Source organism: Gopherus flavomarginatus, chromosome 6 (genome assembly GCF_025201925.1).
Source record: "Gopherus flavomarginatus isolate rGopFla2 chromosome 6, rGopFla2.mat.asm, whole genome shotgun sequence".
Lineage (NCBI taxonomy): Eukaryota > Metazoa > Chordata > Testudines > Testudinidae > Gopherus > Gopherus flavomarginatus.
The window spans coordinates 42845069-42863147 of NC_066622.1; the positions used below are offsets into that span (position 1 = coordinate 42845069).

At 40.0% G+C, this 18079-nt stretch overlaps 1 protein-coding gene across 1 annotated transcript in view; it reads left to right on the top strand.

Moving 5' to 3' along the window:
* RFT1 (RFT1 homolog) overlaps positions 1-18079 on the top strand; it is a 36398-nt gene that overhangs the window by 7963 nt on the left and 10356 nt on the right. Inside the window, exons 4-10 of the mRNA XM_050957821.1 lie at positions 1969-2158; positions 2439-2540; positions 4168-4302; positions 8008-8086; positions 11710-11760; positions 12873-13003; positions 15122-15266. Coding sequence (XP_050813778.1) covers positions 1969-2158; positions 2439-2540; positions 4168-4302; positions 8008-8086; positions 11710-11760; positions 12873-13003; positions 15122-15266 — 833 coding nt within the window. The remainder of the gene's footprint in view (positions 1-1968; positions 2159-2438; positions 2541-4167; positions 4303-8007; positions 8087-11709; positions 11761-12872; positions 13004-15121; positions 15267-18079) is intronic.

Below are 18079 nucleotides of genomic sequence, written 5' to 3' on the forward strand. Positions count from 1 at the left end.
GAAGTGAAACCGAAAATGAAGGTTTTAATTTATGTGGAGGATCCAAGTTTGGATCTAGAGCTTGATCCCAAATCTCTTTGGGGTTTGGAGCACTGTGAAAGCATTGTGGTTGGTCCCTGAGGGCTCAGCAATCTTTGGTTACTTTAGAGGCTAATTAAGTACTGGAGGAAGCAGAGTACAGCTTTTTCTTAGAAGTAATAGTTGGCCCAGTACAGGACCTTGGAGGGGAAATGCGAATAGGAGAGTGAGAAGTCAGAGAAACACTTTGTCCTCCCCTCACTCACAAACCTGCCACATTTAGATAAGATCAGAGGTTTGCTTATGTTTTCAAATGTGGAAGAAGCAAAACTAGGCGCCTAGCCAAAATGCCTAGCAGCCAAAATATAGTGTGTGTTGTTTTCTTATTACTTAGATTCTTCAGGTTTGTCTGTGCAAACATTTAGTTCATGGCAAGCTGGGGTGCAAATCTAGCCCATTACTAGCCTGCTGTGAACAAAGTATCCATGAAAAGAACAAGAGTACTTGTGGCACCTTAGAGACTAACAAATTTATTTGAGCATAAGCTTTTGTGGGCTACAGCCCACTTCATCGGACGCACAGAATGGAACATATAGTGAGGAGAGATATATGTATACATACAGAAAACATGAAAAGGTGGGAGCTGGGATCAGAGGATAATGACCTGTAGAATGTGCTGTTAGAGAGCTACCTAGCGGCCTCTTGTTCATATTCCAACTTATTCATGATGACAGCACTTTCTTTGTCAGCCTTTTTGATTATCATGTCAGAGTTTTTCTCGAGGCTGTTGATGGCATTGTGTTCAGCACGGCTGAGGTTATGGGGCAAGTGATGCTGCTATTTCCCCCATGTTAAGTATCCTCACAGCTTCTTGTCAAACTGTCTTAAATGAGCTATCTTGATTATCACTACAAACGTTTTTTTTTCCTCCTGCTGACAACAGTTCATCTTAATTAATTAGCCTCATAGAGTTGGTTGGGCAACTCCTACCTTTTCATGTTCTCTGTATGTATATCAGGGGTAGGCAACCTATGGCACGTGTGCCGAAGGCGGCACGCGAGCTGATTTTAGGTGGCACTCGCACTGCCCGGATCCTGGCTACTGGTCCGGGGGGCTCTGCATTTTAATTTAATTTTAAATGAAGCTTCTTAAAGATTTTGAAACCTTAGTAACTTTACATACAACAATAATTTAGTTATATATTATAGACTTCTAGAACGAGACCTTCTAAAAACGTTAAAACTTATTACTGGCATGCAGAACCTTAAATCAGAGTGAATAAATGAAGACTCAGCACAACACTTCTGAAAGGTTGCCAGCCCCTGTTGTATATGTATCTCCTCACTATATGTTCCATTCTATGCATCCGAAGAAGTGGGCTGTAACCCCATGAAAGCTTATGCTCAAATAAATTTGTTAGTCTCTAAGGTGCTACAAGGACTCCTGTTCTTTTTGCGGATACAGACTAACACGGCTGCTACTCTGAAAAGTATCTTGTGAACCTTGCTGACATGCACCGACAGTTCCTTAGTGTACTGCTTTGGAGTAGGCCTATAAAAAGAAGTCAAGGGAGTTTGTCAGAGATCTTTTTAAAACAACAGCAACAATGGGCAAGGTTGTGGTGTGGTGGGGTTTTTTTTTTTGTTTTTTTGTTTTTGGGAGCAGTTAAAAAGTGGGTGGTAATGGTTAGAACTTTTTCCATTAGAACGTTTAATGTATTTATGTAAATATAATCACTACAAAGAAATGAAATATGAATACTTGTATCCTGTAGTATCAATTCAAATATTTTAATTGTATATAGCAAAGTGAAAACTGCATGTTTCCCTCCTCTTTTGCTTGCAATATGTGATCACTTAATTTAATTTGTGTTTTTCTATTTAGATAAGCACCTCTATAACTCAGAAAAACAATTTATTTGACTTTATTTATTTATGTATTTATTTAAAGAGTTCCTTTAGGGTTATGTTGGTCACTGTTCCTGGGCTGGATCTGGCTACAGTTACTTGAAGTTCCTAATCCTAACTCAGTTCCCTACTATAAGATTGGAGTAGTTGCATTTGGTCTTTCTGCAGTGGTTGAACTTCTAGGAGAGCCATTCTGGGTTTTGGCACAAGCACATTTGTTTATAAGGCTTAAGGTTAGTAAAATGAGCACTATACTTGCATATACTGGATAATGATGGAGAAAGTCTTGATTGAGTTAGTCAAAGACGACTAGGGTATTTAACCACATAACTTTGAATGAAGTTAAAGACTATTGTGATGAGATCCCTTTGGTCATGGAAGTCTGATACCTAATATTTAACACCTGTATTTAAATGTACATATATAATAAATGAATATGCAGTCTGTGTACACTTCAGGTCTTCTGACTGATGCAGTTGCCAGTGAATCTGTTTTTTGTTTTTTTAAACTTAGGTAATTGCTGAAAGTCTTTCAATAATCTCCAAATGCATTTTGACAGTTATTTTAGTAGTGCTGTATCCACAATGGGGACTTTACATTTTTTCTTTGGCCCAGGTAAGTTTTCTCTGTGTTCTCTACTGTATATTTGTGACTCGCCAAACGTCTGTTTGCTGCTGCCTCTTGGATTTAGCCAGTTAACTAATTCTGAAAGTAAGAGGAAGATGCTTCTGCAATATTGTACACAATACTATTCTTGTATATCTATGTCCACTACGCATTTAGCATTTTGACTGATCCAGTTTAGTGCTAACAGAAACACGCACCATGTTTTATGTATGCATGCACGTTCTCCAAATATGGACACTTATTATTCGCTTATTTCTAATTCATTTATACATGCTAATGATTGGTAGGCTTAATCTTTGAATTTGTTACTTTGGATTCCTGCTGTTTGCAGCAGGAGATGACAATGTGTGTACCAATTCAACAAATACGTTTTGATTTTTTCCCGCCTTATTGTAGATGTCTTTGTGTATGAGAAATAAGATCCTGAGTTCTTTAGCAAAGAATTTCAATGATAAACGACCAAATAGATCAGTGTTTATATGTAACAACTTTGATAACTGGCATTTAAGATTTGAGTTTTTATTCCAAACTAAGAGAGCCTTTGTGCAGACTAAATACTTACGTTATTTTTCTATGGTGTGGTAGCACTTAAAGGCCTGATCCCTATTGTGCTAGGCACTGTAGGAAAATAACAGACCTGTCGCCAAGACTTCATCAGATTGATTTATAATCATAGCAGTTGTATGGGTGGTGAAATAATCTATGGACTGAATCTGGATTTGAAAGATAGCTGTTCCTCTGTTAAATACATGCGTGAACCCTTACTTTAGGGCATAACAAACTGAATCAATTACATATTTTTATCTTTGTAACCCTTTCCAGTTTAGTGTCTAATCCTGCAAAACTCTACTTCACAGTAAGAATTTGTAAGATCAGGCCTTTAGATTGCAAATACCCTGCCTTTAATTTTTCTGCAAAATGTAGTGCATACCTGTGGTGTTATATAATATTAATGCAGTCTATCACTGTAGTTGCTGTCAGTCCTTCCATTTAGGTTCCCCTTTTACAGAGATTACTATAATTTGGCTGCAAATTTCAACTGTTTTGAATCATTTATAAACCTCTTCTCCATATGTAATTGCTTGTGGCACAGAACAATACAATAAAATAGTCTATGAATTAATTAAAGCTTTATAATTGGCTATCTACTAACTAGGAGAAATGAATTGGTCAACACAAGAGGAAAACAGTGCAGTGAAAGACTTGTGTGGTCTCAGAGCTTTGGCTCCAAACATCTACACTGCACTTTTTAGCCCTTCAGTCTGAGCCCTGTGAGCCTGAATCAATTGACCTGGGCCAGCTGCAGCCATGCTGCAAATCTTTTATTGCAGTGCAAACATAACCAATTTTAGGGTGGAGTAACACAGATCGGGGCCAGTAATGTTAAAATGTGCTGATTTAAAAAAAAAAAAAAGTTATGGGATTTTTGTGTGTTAGGGTGACTAGTGATAGTAGTAATTTTAGTTTAGAACATTTGTTTGTAAACTATTCCTTCACTCAGTCTACTATTTGACATTTCAGAATAATTGTGAGGTATCCAATTATTATTTAGCTGAATCCTAGTATGTAGTTTTAAATCTGGAGTTTATATTATGTTTCATATCTTTTCTTTCAGCTTTTATACACCAGTATTCTGGTGCTGTGCTATGTAATATATTTCATGAAGTTTTTGGGTTCTCCTGAAGCAACAAAGAAATCTTTTCCAGTTTCTAGAATTACAGATCTGTTACCCAACTTGACTGAAGACCAGGTAAATTGCAGAGCTTGAAGTTTTTAATATTGTTGTCTTTCATGAATGAGGGAATTTCAGAATTGGTTTTGCTGAATAAGGAGAAACAATTTGAGTAATACCCATCTTAAATGTGAGTTTGCAGAATGTAGCCTCCTTGCAGAGGATACAGTTGAGCAAGAACAAACAGGTTGAGTAAATTATTCTTGTAATGGTTCTCCTTGTATTAATAAAGCTTTTATTACTATTTAAAACATGGCCACCACCTCACTTTGGTCAACACTCAGGTTCCCCCAAGCTTCTCAAGCACTCTTTTTATTGAAGTGAGAAATTAAATCAGTTATTAATGAGCTAATTTCTTCGATGCAGGATTGTTTCACTGAAATATATTTTCTAGTATTTTTGCGCAGACCTTTAAGAATGTAGCTGCATGTAATAATGAATAGAATGAGTATTAGTGATTGAATTCCAAGCAGGTTAGTTTCTCTCCTAAAGGAATGATAATCTAACTGTTGTGCCAGGGAGTTTTCTACCCAATGTTTTTGGAAAATACTGAACTCTGAAATATTCAGAATCCCTATTCAGCAAAACATGTTCCATTCTCTTCATAGATAGGGCTCTGAGGAAAATCGTGATTTAATGGACTGGGCAAAATTATCCCAATACCTGAATTTTTCCAACAGCATGGAGGTAGAAGTGGGCACCTGTGCGCACTGGTCTGAGGCTCAGTGTGGCTTGTAGCATGTGGCAGTGTCATGTTAGAGCAGCAATTTCAAGTGGTGGCCATCTTGCCTCTCATAAAACTGGCTGCTGAATCCACTCCCAAACTGCTGCAATTTACTCTGGCTCTGCGGACTTCTTCCACGCTCTCTTCCTGTCTGCTGCTTGGTGTCCACCTGCCTGCCAAGCTGGCTTACCTGCTGCAAGTTCAGTAGCTATTTTTATGTGAGATGGTACTGCTGTTCTTTGGTGCACATGAGCAGCTGCGGCCTCAGCAGGGAGGCAGAAGTTGCACCAGCTGCCTAGTCTCTCTCCTTCCCCCCCGCCCCCAAACTGCTGTCCAAAGTGATGATGCTGTCCATTACTAGCCACACCGAGTATGAGACCTGCACGCACAGATGCCTGCTTCTATCTTCCTGCTGTCAGAAAAATTGCAACAATTTAGAGGTGGACTCAGCGGTTGGTGTGTGCTCCTGTCTCCCCAGTGAGGCTGCAGGTGCTCATATTCCAAGTGGTGGTGGCAGCACTGCCTTGCATAAAAGCAGCAGCTGAGTCTGAAGCAGATGAGCCAACTTGGCAGGCATTAAGCAGGAGAAAGGAAGAGAAGGAGGAAAAAGTCTGCAGCTGCCAGAGTAAGTTGCAGTGGTTTGGAGGGGTTTGGCATCCAGTTTTATGCAAAAGGGTGAAGTAATGACCTTTTGCTGACTGCACTTTGTGGATATCCTGCGAGAAATTTTGTAGAAAGCGTTGTTTGCTTTAAGCCCTGCATGTGTATTCTAGAAGTCAATAGAATGCAAAATAACACTCTTTAACTTTTAGCTTAAAACGGTACTGACAGTATATCTGAGCAGTAGTATAAGCTATAGACATTAACTAAATTTTTCATGTCAGTCACGATTATTACAAACCATTTCATGCTGCTTCACCTGATGAGCTCTAAGGCACAGCTAAATCTGTTATTACTAATAAAAAGTGCTTGCAAACAATATAGAATGCTGTCACAGTGTTACTGTAGCTGTGTTGGTCCCAGGATATTAGAGAGACAAGGTGGATGAGGTAATATATTTTATTGGACCAACTTCTGTTCAGCTCTGGACTGAAGAAGAGCTCCGTGTAAGCTCAAAAGCTTGGCTCTTTCATCAATAGAAGTTGGTCCAGTAAAAGATATTACTTTACCCATTGTATCTCTCTAATCTAGAGCATTAACAGAAATAGTGTTACTCATCTCAATAATTAAATAAACCACTATTTTAACAAATGCATTCACGTTAAGCAAAAGGGAACCAAAGCAGGGTTTGTCTGCTCTGTCAACACAAGATCTAAGAGTGGGAATCTTTGCTCCAACTTACCCTTTGGCTGTGATTTAGTTAATCATTGATGATCTGGCCACAAATCTCAGTATATTAAACCTTTCATTGTTCACAATTACTGCACTGGGCACCCCCTTCTTAACTGAAGAGGCATTTAAATATTAATAGTGTGCTTCCTAGGACTTGTAGCACTTGCATGCAGTTCCAATTAGATGTAGACCTTATTTGCTCCTTCTCCTAAATATGAGAAGCATGATCATCTGATCGCTTTCTCCATGCTTACTAATGCTCTTACAGCAGCACTGTGTTCTCCCTTCTTTCAGCCTTTCCCAGTTGTATCCAGGGTAGAACTTTATTGAGAACAACTTACTCCGGGGTGGACAAACTACAGCCCGTGGGCCAGATTTGGTCTGCCAGCTGTCTTAAGCTGGCCCTCGAGCTCCTGCTGGGGAGGGGGTCTGAGGCTTGCCCCGCTCTGGCGCTTCAGCTGGGAGCAGGGTCAGGGGTTGCTCTATGCGGCTCCCAGAAGCTGCGGCGTGGCCCCCCTCCGGTGCTCCAATGGGGCGGACAGGGCAGAGTGCAGAGCCAGCTGGCTGCGCCTCCATGTAGGAGCTGGAGAAGGGATGTGCCGCTGCTTCCAGGAGCCACTTGAGGTAAGTTCTGCCTGGAGCCTGCACCCCTGAGCTTCTTCCCATACCCCAACCCCCTGCCCGAGCCCTGATCCCCCTCCCACCCTCCAAACCCCTCGATCCCACCCTGAAGCTCCCTCCTGCACGCCAAGCCCCTCATCCCCAGTCGGAGCCTGCACAGCACTGACCCCCCCCGCCCCCCGAATCCCTTGGTCTCAGCCCAGAGCACCCTCCTACACCCCAAGCTCCTCATCCCCAGCCGCATCCCAGAGCCCATACCCCCAGCTGGAGCCCTCACTGCCCAGCACCCCACTCCCTGCCCCAGCCTGGAGCCCCCTCCCTCACCCTGAAGTCCTCATTTCTGGCCTCACCTCGGAGCCCGCACACCCAACCAGAGCTCTTACCTCCTCCCACACTGCAACCCCAATTTTGTGAACATTCATGGCCCACCATACAATTTCTATTTCCAGATGTGTCCCTGAGACCAGAAAGCTTGCCCACCCCAGACTTTACTCAGTCTACTCAGGTTTGGCATGCAGTTCAAGAACAACACTCAATAACTGAGCTTGAGGCAGAAAGAAAGCTGGCCCTTCCTAATGTTTCAGCTGGCCTCATGGTAGAGGCTTAGCAGAGTAAGGTTACGTCTATACTATCCGCTGGATCGGCAGGTAGTGTTTGATGTATCAGGAATCGATTTATCGCGTCTCGTCTGCATATGTGCTTACTGCATATCAAGGAATCAGCTGCAGTATACTTCTCCCTGGTCCCATCCTGTGCTGCACAATGCTTTCTGGTAGAAACTTTCAGCTATTCTTGTTCTTTTTTTGTTTCTGTAGGGTGCGATGCAGTGGAGACTGATCTCAGTCTGTCACCTTGTAGTGATAAGTCTGTGCTTGTATTCAAGAATATTTTACGTTCGTCATTAGATAATAGAGATGGTTTTCCTGGTTAGTACAGGGGGTTAGAGTAGATGGAGTTGGCCTTGATGATAAGAGCAATGTATTCACATACTAATTCTCAAAATCAACTCCAGTGATTAAAACACAGTACGTGTTTCTTTCTTGCAGATAGTGGTTGACTGGAAAGAGGCTAGGTTGACTTGGAGCTTCTTTAAACAATCTTTCTTGAAACAGATGCTGACAGAAGGTGAGTATTATGTGTCCTCTTCATGCCTGTCCATGGTTGGAAAGACCTTGGTATTGCTTGTTTGGCTGTCAATTCAATAGCAAGAAACCACAGATAACATTTGGTTGAAAAGAATCACAAAAGACTAATAACAGTGTGGTTGTGATACTGACACCCACAATAGGAAAGGAGTTATCAGCATATTGGTGGCCCAGCCTTATTTTCTGTGCTTTTCCAGTAGAGCTGGGCAGAACATTTTTGACTGCATGAAATTTGTAAGGGTAAGTGTGACTGAATATATCCCTGTACGTATACATTCCTATATACACCCTACACTATTGTGATAATGTTTGTGCAAGGTATGCCTTATGAGGTATTATTTAAAATGCATAATTTGCTGATCAATATTATGTTAAAATGCATATAGCAACATTATATGTGAAGTTATGAACATAAGCTGAAATCATGACTGAAGTATGTTTCCCAAATAAGTTTGGGGAGTGGCTAAACCAGTTCCTCAGAGACAAAGGGAAGCTAATGCCTCAGTTGGGTGTCAACAAGGCTGATGAGCCATTACCTGCTTAGTGACCTTTCTTTGGTGAGGAAGGGAGTAAGGACAAAAATCTGCATTTTAGCAAAAAAGCATGGAGTTACTCGTCTCAAAGGAGGAACAGGACTATAAAAGAAGGGGCAGATGCTCCAAGACACCTTCCTCTCTCTCCCTGTCTGTCTCTAGCACCACACCTAAAAAGGCAAAAGAAAACAGCCGTTGGACTCTGGAGGATGAGAGGTGTGGTGGTAGTGGTGATCCTGACCTCAAGAGTTTGGTCAGTAATCTTGTTGGAAGCATGTGGTTAGAAAGTTTTGCTTTGCAACTAGATTAGTTTCTTAAGTAGAAGCAAGTAAGTATTTTATCTTCTTGTAACCATTTCTGACTTTTTTATGCCTCATTACTTCTTTGTAGTTAATACAATAGTTTTACTGTTTAATCTAATCCAGTGTGTTTAAGTTGGAGGGCGTGGGTAACTATTTAATAAGATGGCACATTATTCCTTTAAAGGAATAATAGATTAAATATATTTGTACTGTCCAGGAGAGGGTGGGGCAATGCAGGACAATCATTTCTGGGGGAAGATCTGGGACTGGGGATGTGTTGGAGTCACCCTGCAGTATAACCAAGGCTGGTAAGAGCCAGGGTGTAGCTGGCAGACTACAATTGTGCACGGACACTCGGGGTGTAGCTTGTATGCTGGATGGCTGAGTGGCTCAGGTGGGAGCTACTACAGCAAGGCATTGTACTTAAGGCTACAATTTTTGTCATGGATATTTTTAGTAAAAGTCGCAGGCAATAAACAAAAAGTCACAGAAGCCGTTACCTGTCCCTGACTTTTACTAAAACATCTCTGACAAAATGGGAAGGGAGGAGGGTCCAGCACCCTGCCCCCTCCCTGCTGCAGCACTTGGGAGCTGCAAGGACTCCATTGCCCAGTGGCTGGGAGGGGTCCCCCAGCTGCCCTGCAGGGTTGGGTGCTGTTATGTGTGTGTGAATTTCCTTGCTGCCCATGGTGGCAGAGGAGCTGTGGTGGGGCCCCCTGCCAGCAATGGAGGCTGGGGAGCCCTGAGGGTGGTGCCCCCTGCCCCTCGGTGCTGAGCAGCCCCGGGGTCCATCTGCTGCCACCGACTGGAAGCTGTATGCCCTCTCTCCACCCCCCACCTGCGGCCCCTTATCAACTTCAGGGTTCCACTACTGCTAGCGGCAGGAAGCTACAGCGGGGCTCCAGCTGCTCACGGTGACTGAGCTGCTGCAGGGGGGACCTCTGCTAGCTGTGGTGGCTGGGCAGCTCAGGGGTTGCCACTGATGGCAGCAGCTGGTCAGTTGCGGGGAGTCCCACCACCTGCAGCTGCTGGGCAGCTGCAAGAGGGGTCCTGTGCTGCCCATGGAAGATGGGCTGCTGTGGGGTCTCCTGCTGCCAGCTGCACAGAGGTCACTGGAAGTCATGGATTCCATGACTTCCGTGACCTCCATGACATAATTTTAGCCTTAACTGTAAGGCACCCAAGGTTGCAGGACAGGGGTGACATGGCCCCCTATCTGACTTGGATTGTGCCCCAATATGTCACGGTATATTTTTAAGGTTTTTTTTTAATGTATGTTATAGTAAAGCATGAGAACACAACTGTGGTAGAGCCTCTGTGCCTTTTGGCCTTGGAGACTTTTTCAGATTTGTTCTAATGTTAATGAACGTGAGTTTGGCCAACAGTTGTAGCTGATAAATGCCTACTCCATATTTTGTCTTTTTAAAAACAAATGCACAAAAAATCCAGATGCTTTTTGTAAGAAAATAAACTCAACAAATCATGAAGATTGGCTAGTATGGAACAGAATCAATTTAAGGATTATTTTCTCACACATTCTTAAATGTTGCATCTTAACAATGTTCACAAATTAAGTATCTATATGAGATTTGAGGATGTATATGCCACAAAGTAAGCCTAGTGTTAGTAGAAGTCATATTAGCAGGCCTTGGGTTTGTTAACCTGGGGCTTACATATTCGTGTAGATGCTCAAACCTTAGGTTAACAAACACTGCATTATACTGGCCCAAGTCCAACTATGCATATCCCAGATTTCCTAGTGCCCTCTGAACATGTGGCTGCTTTCTCCCTTTTTTCATAGTGCAATATGGATAAACTTAATTGTCTAGAGGACAAAGAAAGTCAGCCTATGGGACTGTGGGATACTTTTGGCACACTCCCAGAGCACAAGTCCATTGTGGCTGTATCTACACTGCAAAGCAATGGAGCTTGAAGCCTGGGTCCTGGCTTGACTTTGGCTCGGCCCTTCCAGCCTGGTGGGTTCTTGGGATCCTGAGTCTGAGCTCTAGTTTTAGCATGATTGGTGTGTGGATGAAAGGGGAGTTAAGCTTGAGCCTGAGTTTACATTGCAATGCAGATATACCTTTAGGGTTTTCTGTTGCAGTAGAAATTTAAACATTGAGCAAATCTGGAACATCATTTACATTGTGCCAGTTTAGGTCACTCTTTATTCATCATTTCCTTGCCTTTTTCCTATTTAACGTCTCCTGTGTATACAATAATATGAATGTCCAGCATCTCCTGCAGTGAGAAGAGGAAGTAAGTTTTAAAAGAGTAATGGATGACTGGAAAATACAGATGCTGGTGATACATACTAATAATTATATTTTATGGTTAATCTGGAGTTTGAGAAAACTGGGTCATGTTTGATCCATTTTGGAACTGTTCTGAAAGTTTTATATTAATCACATTGCTGTTGATTTCTGGGATGTGTTAAACATGATAGATTTAATTAAAGAACAGTTAGGTTTCTTTACTGATCAGTGAGGACAAAATGTTCTTAAAGCATCCACAGTTTTTGCTGTTTCTGTTTCTAGCTGTCCAACTCAACACTTTGTGCCTGACTTTCAGAGCTGCTTGCATCTTCAATTCGCATTGACTTCAGTTCATGCCAGGCCTATGGTGTAATTAGTAGATTTTTTTTTAAAACTTTTTCTTTTGGCTTCCTCACAACATTGCCTGCTAGAAGTAGATGAATAAAAACTGGAAAAGGATATGGGTACTAACATTCATTGTTAGTTGTTCATTTCTTTGTTTTGAATTTACAGGTGAAAGATATGTGATGACTTTTTTGAATGTGCTAAATTTTGGAGACCAGGGTAAGCATGATATTACCAAGTGGTAACAAAGTTATTGGTTTTTGGTTTTACATAAACTTAGAAATTAAGACACCACATTGAAAAGGTATTTTGAAACTTCAGAGATGATCTCAAAGTCTTAATGACTTTGTACTGAAATGATGGGGAAGTGCAAGATGTAGACAGAAAAGATGTTAGTAGTTTATGATTAAAGGTTTTAATTTTATGTTTCTCGTGATGAAAATTTTCCCCGTAGTAATTGAGAAGGCAAGAACATTGTACATTTTATAGTGTATCTTACGTAGCACTTTTGTTAAACTGTCTTTGCCTCCTTTTGAGGCTTTTGCTGCCATCACTTCTCTCTTTGAATACGTGCATTGATTGCATTTTATTTTATTTTTTCTCCTTGGTATTCCAAGGCACTGGCAACTGAAATTTACACTAATGCAACAGCATGGATTTTTTTTAATACTGTATTTTTCCCAGGGTTGGGAAACTAACTAGGACCATTATTTCATTCATAGGTCATGGTCCTGAAAAGAGTTATGTATGTACTTAATACACTGTGAGTATTCACATTGTAGTAATGAACAGTAGGTTTTGCAAGACTGGACCCTAGTCAACTTCTTATTGGGGGTAGAATTGTTAGAGTGTTGTAGAGTGTCATTCTGGTAGCTTATATAAAATTCTTCCAAGTCCTGATCTTGTACCCATTCAGTGAAACAACATTTGTTCTGCGGTGTCTACTGATCTTATCTCAACGAGTTTTTCCTACAGTCATCCCCTGCTAATATTAATGTAATTTGAGGGGTATTACACATTTGTACATAAAGTAAGTTTCACCCAAACTTGTCTTTCTGTCCAAAAATGAGATTTGCAATTCTGGCGGCTTACTGTTATCAATATGTTTAGGTCCAAAATCCTTATGGATAGGAATACTGCTTCTTTTAAAAGTGCTCTACTATATATTGTGAGACAAAGTGCTGTTTTATTTATGACCATTCACCAGAAATGCTAGCTCAAAAGGAGTTTGTATGCACATAACTCTTTTTAAGATCTAGAACTGGGAAGCTGAAAATAAAATATTTTATAAAATTTAATATATTGTTTCTCTGGTTTTTGTTTTGTTTAAGGTGTGTATGACATAGTGAATAACCTTGGTTCTCTGGTGGCTAGATTTATCTTTTTGCCAATAGAGGAGAGTTTTTACATTTTCTTTGCTAAGGTGCTGGAAAGAGGGACAGATGTAAAGCTACAGAAACAAGTAGGTTGAGTGTAATTCTAAATTAGTAAACATCTGTTATAGAACTGTGCTTTAACATAAGTAAAGAACTAATCATAAAAATCTACTAGCGCCTAAAGGGAGTAAGTTTTTCCTTTAATATTTAGGGGAAAGGATAGGGTGGGAGAGTCACTGCAAAAGTGTGTTCCTCAAAGATGGTAAAAGTAAGCACACAGACATCCGCACTGTCTAATTTCTTAATTCATTTTGGTTAATTAGGGTGCCAAATCTAATCTCAAGTTTTTTTGGAGGATTAGAGTTGTAAAAAGAAGTGAAATAGAAAATAAAGAAGGATTGGGGAGAGATGAACGAGTATTAAAATAACCCAACTGGTAAAATGCTAATAGGTCATCCCATCTCAAAAAAGATACATTAGAATTTTTGGAAAAGTTACAGAGGAGAGCAACAAAAATGATTATGGGTATGGAACAGCTTCCATGTGAGGAGAGATTAAGAAGACTGGGACTCTTCATCTTAGAAAAGAGATGGGGGTGGCAGGTGGGGGCGATGAATGTGATAGAGGTCTATAAAATCACAAATGGAGAAAGTGAATAAGGAAGTGTTATTTACCCCTTCATTTACCACAAGAACTAGGAGTCACCCGATGAAATTAATAGGCAGCAGGTTTAAAATACAAGTATTTCTTCATACAGTGCTCAATCAAACTGTTAAACTCATTGCCAGGGGATGTTGTTAAGGCCAAAAGTATAACTGAGCTCAAAAATAATTAGGTCCATCAATGGCTATTATGGTCAGGAATGCCAACCCCATGCTCTAGATGTTTCAAAAGCTGGGCCTGGATTAAGGGGATGGATCATTCAATTATTGCCCTGTTCTGTTCATTCCCTCTTAAGCATCTGGCACTGGCCATTATGGGAAGACAGGATATGGGGATAGATGGACCATTGGTCTGGCCCAGAATGTCCACTCTTACATCCTTAAGTAAAAATGAATAAAGGGAACAAAACTCCATAGTATAGTATTTTCCAGAACGTTAGCTTCAATGTTAATACATTGCAAAATAGTTTTACATAAACCTCACTCAACTCACTTGCACACACACCATTTAGGTTGTCTTATTCTAAGTTAACTGACAAAAACGCTCCTAGTTACTTTGTGCAATGCTTTGAAAACACATGGAACTCAACAAGTACTATGTAGTCGTATTGCCACTTAACTACACTAAAAAAATAGTTTTTTTTCCGGCTTTGAAAAGAGAATAATCAGATGAGTCTGTCACTGAGCTTTTTGAGATTATGAAGTGCATAGTAAAAACTGCCTTGTACTGCCTTTTCATGGTGGTGAATAACAATAAAACAAGGGAAGTGAATTATAGATGCAAGTCTATGTAAGGAATACTTCATAAAACATAAAGTTCAGCCTCTGGAATTTACAAATAATATAATTGGTTATTTTATTTTCAGTAGTACTTGTTGGTACACATTATAAAACAGGGTTAATAAAATCTCTTGCTTCAGGGCATTGTTTGATTGGTGCATGGGGTAATAAATGAATATTTTCTCATGTTCATGTTATATAATTGGCCAAGTGCCTTATAAATTTTCACTTTTCTGTCACCTATCTAGTATAGGCCGCTGTTATGGAAGGGACACTAGAGTTAACAGACTGTTCTGGTATGCAAATACTGTGTTCCTACACGGCAGTAAAAATCCTGCCTCTGCCACTCAATCACTGTGGCCTTGGGAAAAATACTTTGCCCTTCTCAGTTTACCACTACTTCAGTGAGGCATAATGTAGTGGAAATAGCTTTGAACATATAAAACGCTAGATAAATGACCAGTATGTTAAGATTGAAAAGTGCATATGTTTGTACACAAAATGTATAAGGATAACTCAAAACTTGCATCTGACGATGTGGGTATTCACCCACGAAAGCTCATGCTCCAAAACGTCTGTTAGTCTATAAGGTGCCACAGGATTCTTTTCTGCTCAAAACTTAATGAAAACTTTACGATCTCTCTAAAGCAGTAGAAAAATGCGGTTCTTTTTAAAAGTAATTATTTGTGAAAATGTCTATCAAAATAAACTGCAGAATTCTGTAGCTTCTGATTCATGTAGATCATGAAATTCTTTTCCCAGGATGATATTGCAATGGCTGCAGCAGTGTTGGAGTCACTGTTAAAACTCGTGCTTCTGGTTGGCCTGAGCATTACAGTTTTTGGCTATGCCTATTCTCAACTGGCTCTGGATATTTATGGAGGTTCAATGCTCAGTTCGGGATCAGGTAACTAATCACTTTTTGCCAGTTTCAGAAATCTTTCTGAACAGAAGATGCAGATTTATTGAGTTATTTTACAAATCACATGTCAGTCAAGAGCAAAATTGTCTGATAAGTAGAAAAGCACTTCTATCTGCTTGTACATGAGAAACTGAAGTACTTAAAATCTCATGGAGTTTCTGTATCATGCACTGACATGACTTTGGATAATCCGTTGCATCCATTTGTTCAGTTATGCACACCTAATTTCAGAACTTAATGGTACTAGGGTACCAGCTTGCCAGGTAGCTGTTGAGAACTGCCATGGAAGATAGACCGTTGCTTAGAAGCACCGTGTAATTACATTTGGCTCTAGACACATTTGAAGCTAATAATTTGTAGGGTTCTGTTTTATTCTTTTTGCAGGGTAATCCTTTGGGCAGGGGGCATTCCATATGTGGCATTTTCAGATTTATGTAGCAATTGGTATATTTATAATTATATCTTTAAGAGAATGGTGTTACAGATGCATTTTATATACAATTTTGTCTGTGTGCAGTTCATCAGTGCAGCTATAGATTTGCATGATAACCTATTGTTGTGGGGTTTGATCTCCTTCATTTCAAATCACATTTGACAGGGATTTAGAGCCAAATTCCTCCCTTGTTCATATATATCCAGGTCCTGTGGAGACCTGTAGGTTAGTTTGTCTATTTGAGTCCAATAATTTGGTTTTTAGTATTCAAGCTCTTTATTTATAAGTAGTTATCTTCAGTTTTTATCTGCTGGAGAGTTTAATTAGTGATCACATAATTCGTTTCAAGATTTCCCATTATTGAAAGTTACTTTAAAAAAATATTGTGTGTTTGGTCATTCCATAATGCAGTATTACCAACCCCAAGAGGTTAAAAATCATGAGTCAGTCCTTCCCAGTCCCAACAAATAAGATATTGTGTCTTCTTTTTATTGGTTTTCAAGCTTCTCAATCTGTAGGGTCATGTTCTTAAACCTTGCTTTGTAATTGAGGGCTACAAACGTACTTATTTTTAAACATGGAAAGCTGAGATGCTTGCTTAATTACATGATTCCAGTAGCCAATGGTTGAAGAAAACGCCAAGTATCCTGAGACTCATGATAAAAATACCAGAGTTGTTAACAATACAAAGAGGGTTGTGTTTGTCTTGTGTGTGTGGCATTTTTTTATTTTAATTTTTTTTTAAGATTAGCAAAAACATTTGTTTGAAAATGCTTCTGTACTGAGAATACTATTATTTGTAAGTCTATACAATTATGATGCAGGTCTGTGGCTATCATAAGTATTATTCAAAGCTGTTAGATTAGTCAGAACAGTAATCACTGTCTCAGTAGTAATCACTAAAGGTGATTTGGGTTTAAAATTGATCCTTTGGTGGTTTAACACTGTCAGTGCAGCTTTAAAGGGTAAAACGTACAACTGGAAAATAATTTCTGTAGGCTGTTGGCCTCTCTTCCTAGCCCTGGAAGAATTGACACTACTCTTAGAGACTGGTACAGGTCCTTTTTCTCCTGGCTTTCTTCTACCTAACACAAAATCAATATATCAATTGTCCCTGCCCCTAATCTGGGATCTGCTGCAGGGGCCTATGCATTCCCTACATGTTAGCAATCTATTGGCCACTTGCCTGAGAGTCACCCTGCTCCAGTGCCTGATATGAGTGCCAACCTGCTTCCTCCAACTTTCCTTCCCCCACCTTACCCATGGGTTTACTGCCAGGGCCTCCCCACTCCTGGCAGGTCTCTTCCCAACTGAGCTAGTTGCTAGGTTTTATAATTGCCTGATTCCTAGCTGATCTCTCAGTTGGGAGGTAGCTGATCTGTCAGTTGAGGCAGGGCGCAATTCCAATTAAAGGGCTAGCCATCCTGAGACATTTCATTTCAGTATGGAGACACTGACAGTGCCACAATGGGATATTAATATTCTGACTGACAAACACTTATGTCTTTAATACTGAAAAATTACAAGGAAAATGGAAAGCCTTACAACACAATTTATTACATGGAATATATAGGACCTTTATAGTGTGAAACGTTGTCCTTTGAATACCGCTAATTGAATAACATGGAGAAAGTTGCAATTAATTTATTCAATTTCAAGATAATTAATTTGAGAGACATTGTAGCTCCATGAAGACCCTTGTTACTTTTATCTTTAAGGAGGTTGGTCGGACACAGGCTTATACCAATTGCTGTTGCTTCTGTTGTCCCTTAATCTGAAATTTGATAGTATGGTGCAAAATGTAGTCAAAGAGGAATGAGCAATAAATATAAGTACTTAATTATTATCACCTGTTCCTCAAGAACTTTGGGCTCTTGACAGGTTCAGATGCATGTCTGGAAGCCCACATTGGTTTTTATGAAGAATTTTTAGCAATAAAGAAAAATGACTTGCATCAGTTGTCAGTACATCTGTTCTGAGTACATATTTTATCACTAATCCACTTAGATTTTTATTAATTTCAGGAAAATGAAAATTCTGGGTGGTTGTTACAGAATAGCAGCAGTTTGCCCTCTTTATCAAGAGAGCTTTTCTAGCCCCTTGCTTGCATCACTTGCTTTACATTTAGCGTCAGTTAAGGGGAAATGAAAGAGGGTGTTACTCACTGTGGGCCCAATCTATCAAACATTAACTGTACGTAAGGTATTAGCCTCTTCGCTTCAGGAGGACTACTCATGTGCATTAAGTCACTCTCAAGTATATTCACAGGATTGGGTCCTATGAAAGTGAATTCTTAAATGTGACACACTGGCATTTGTATCTACCTTGATTTTCCTTGAGTATCCATTAGTTGTTTTAAATTATT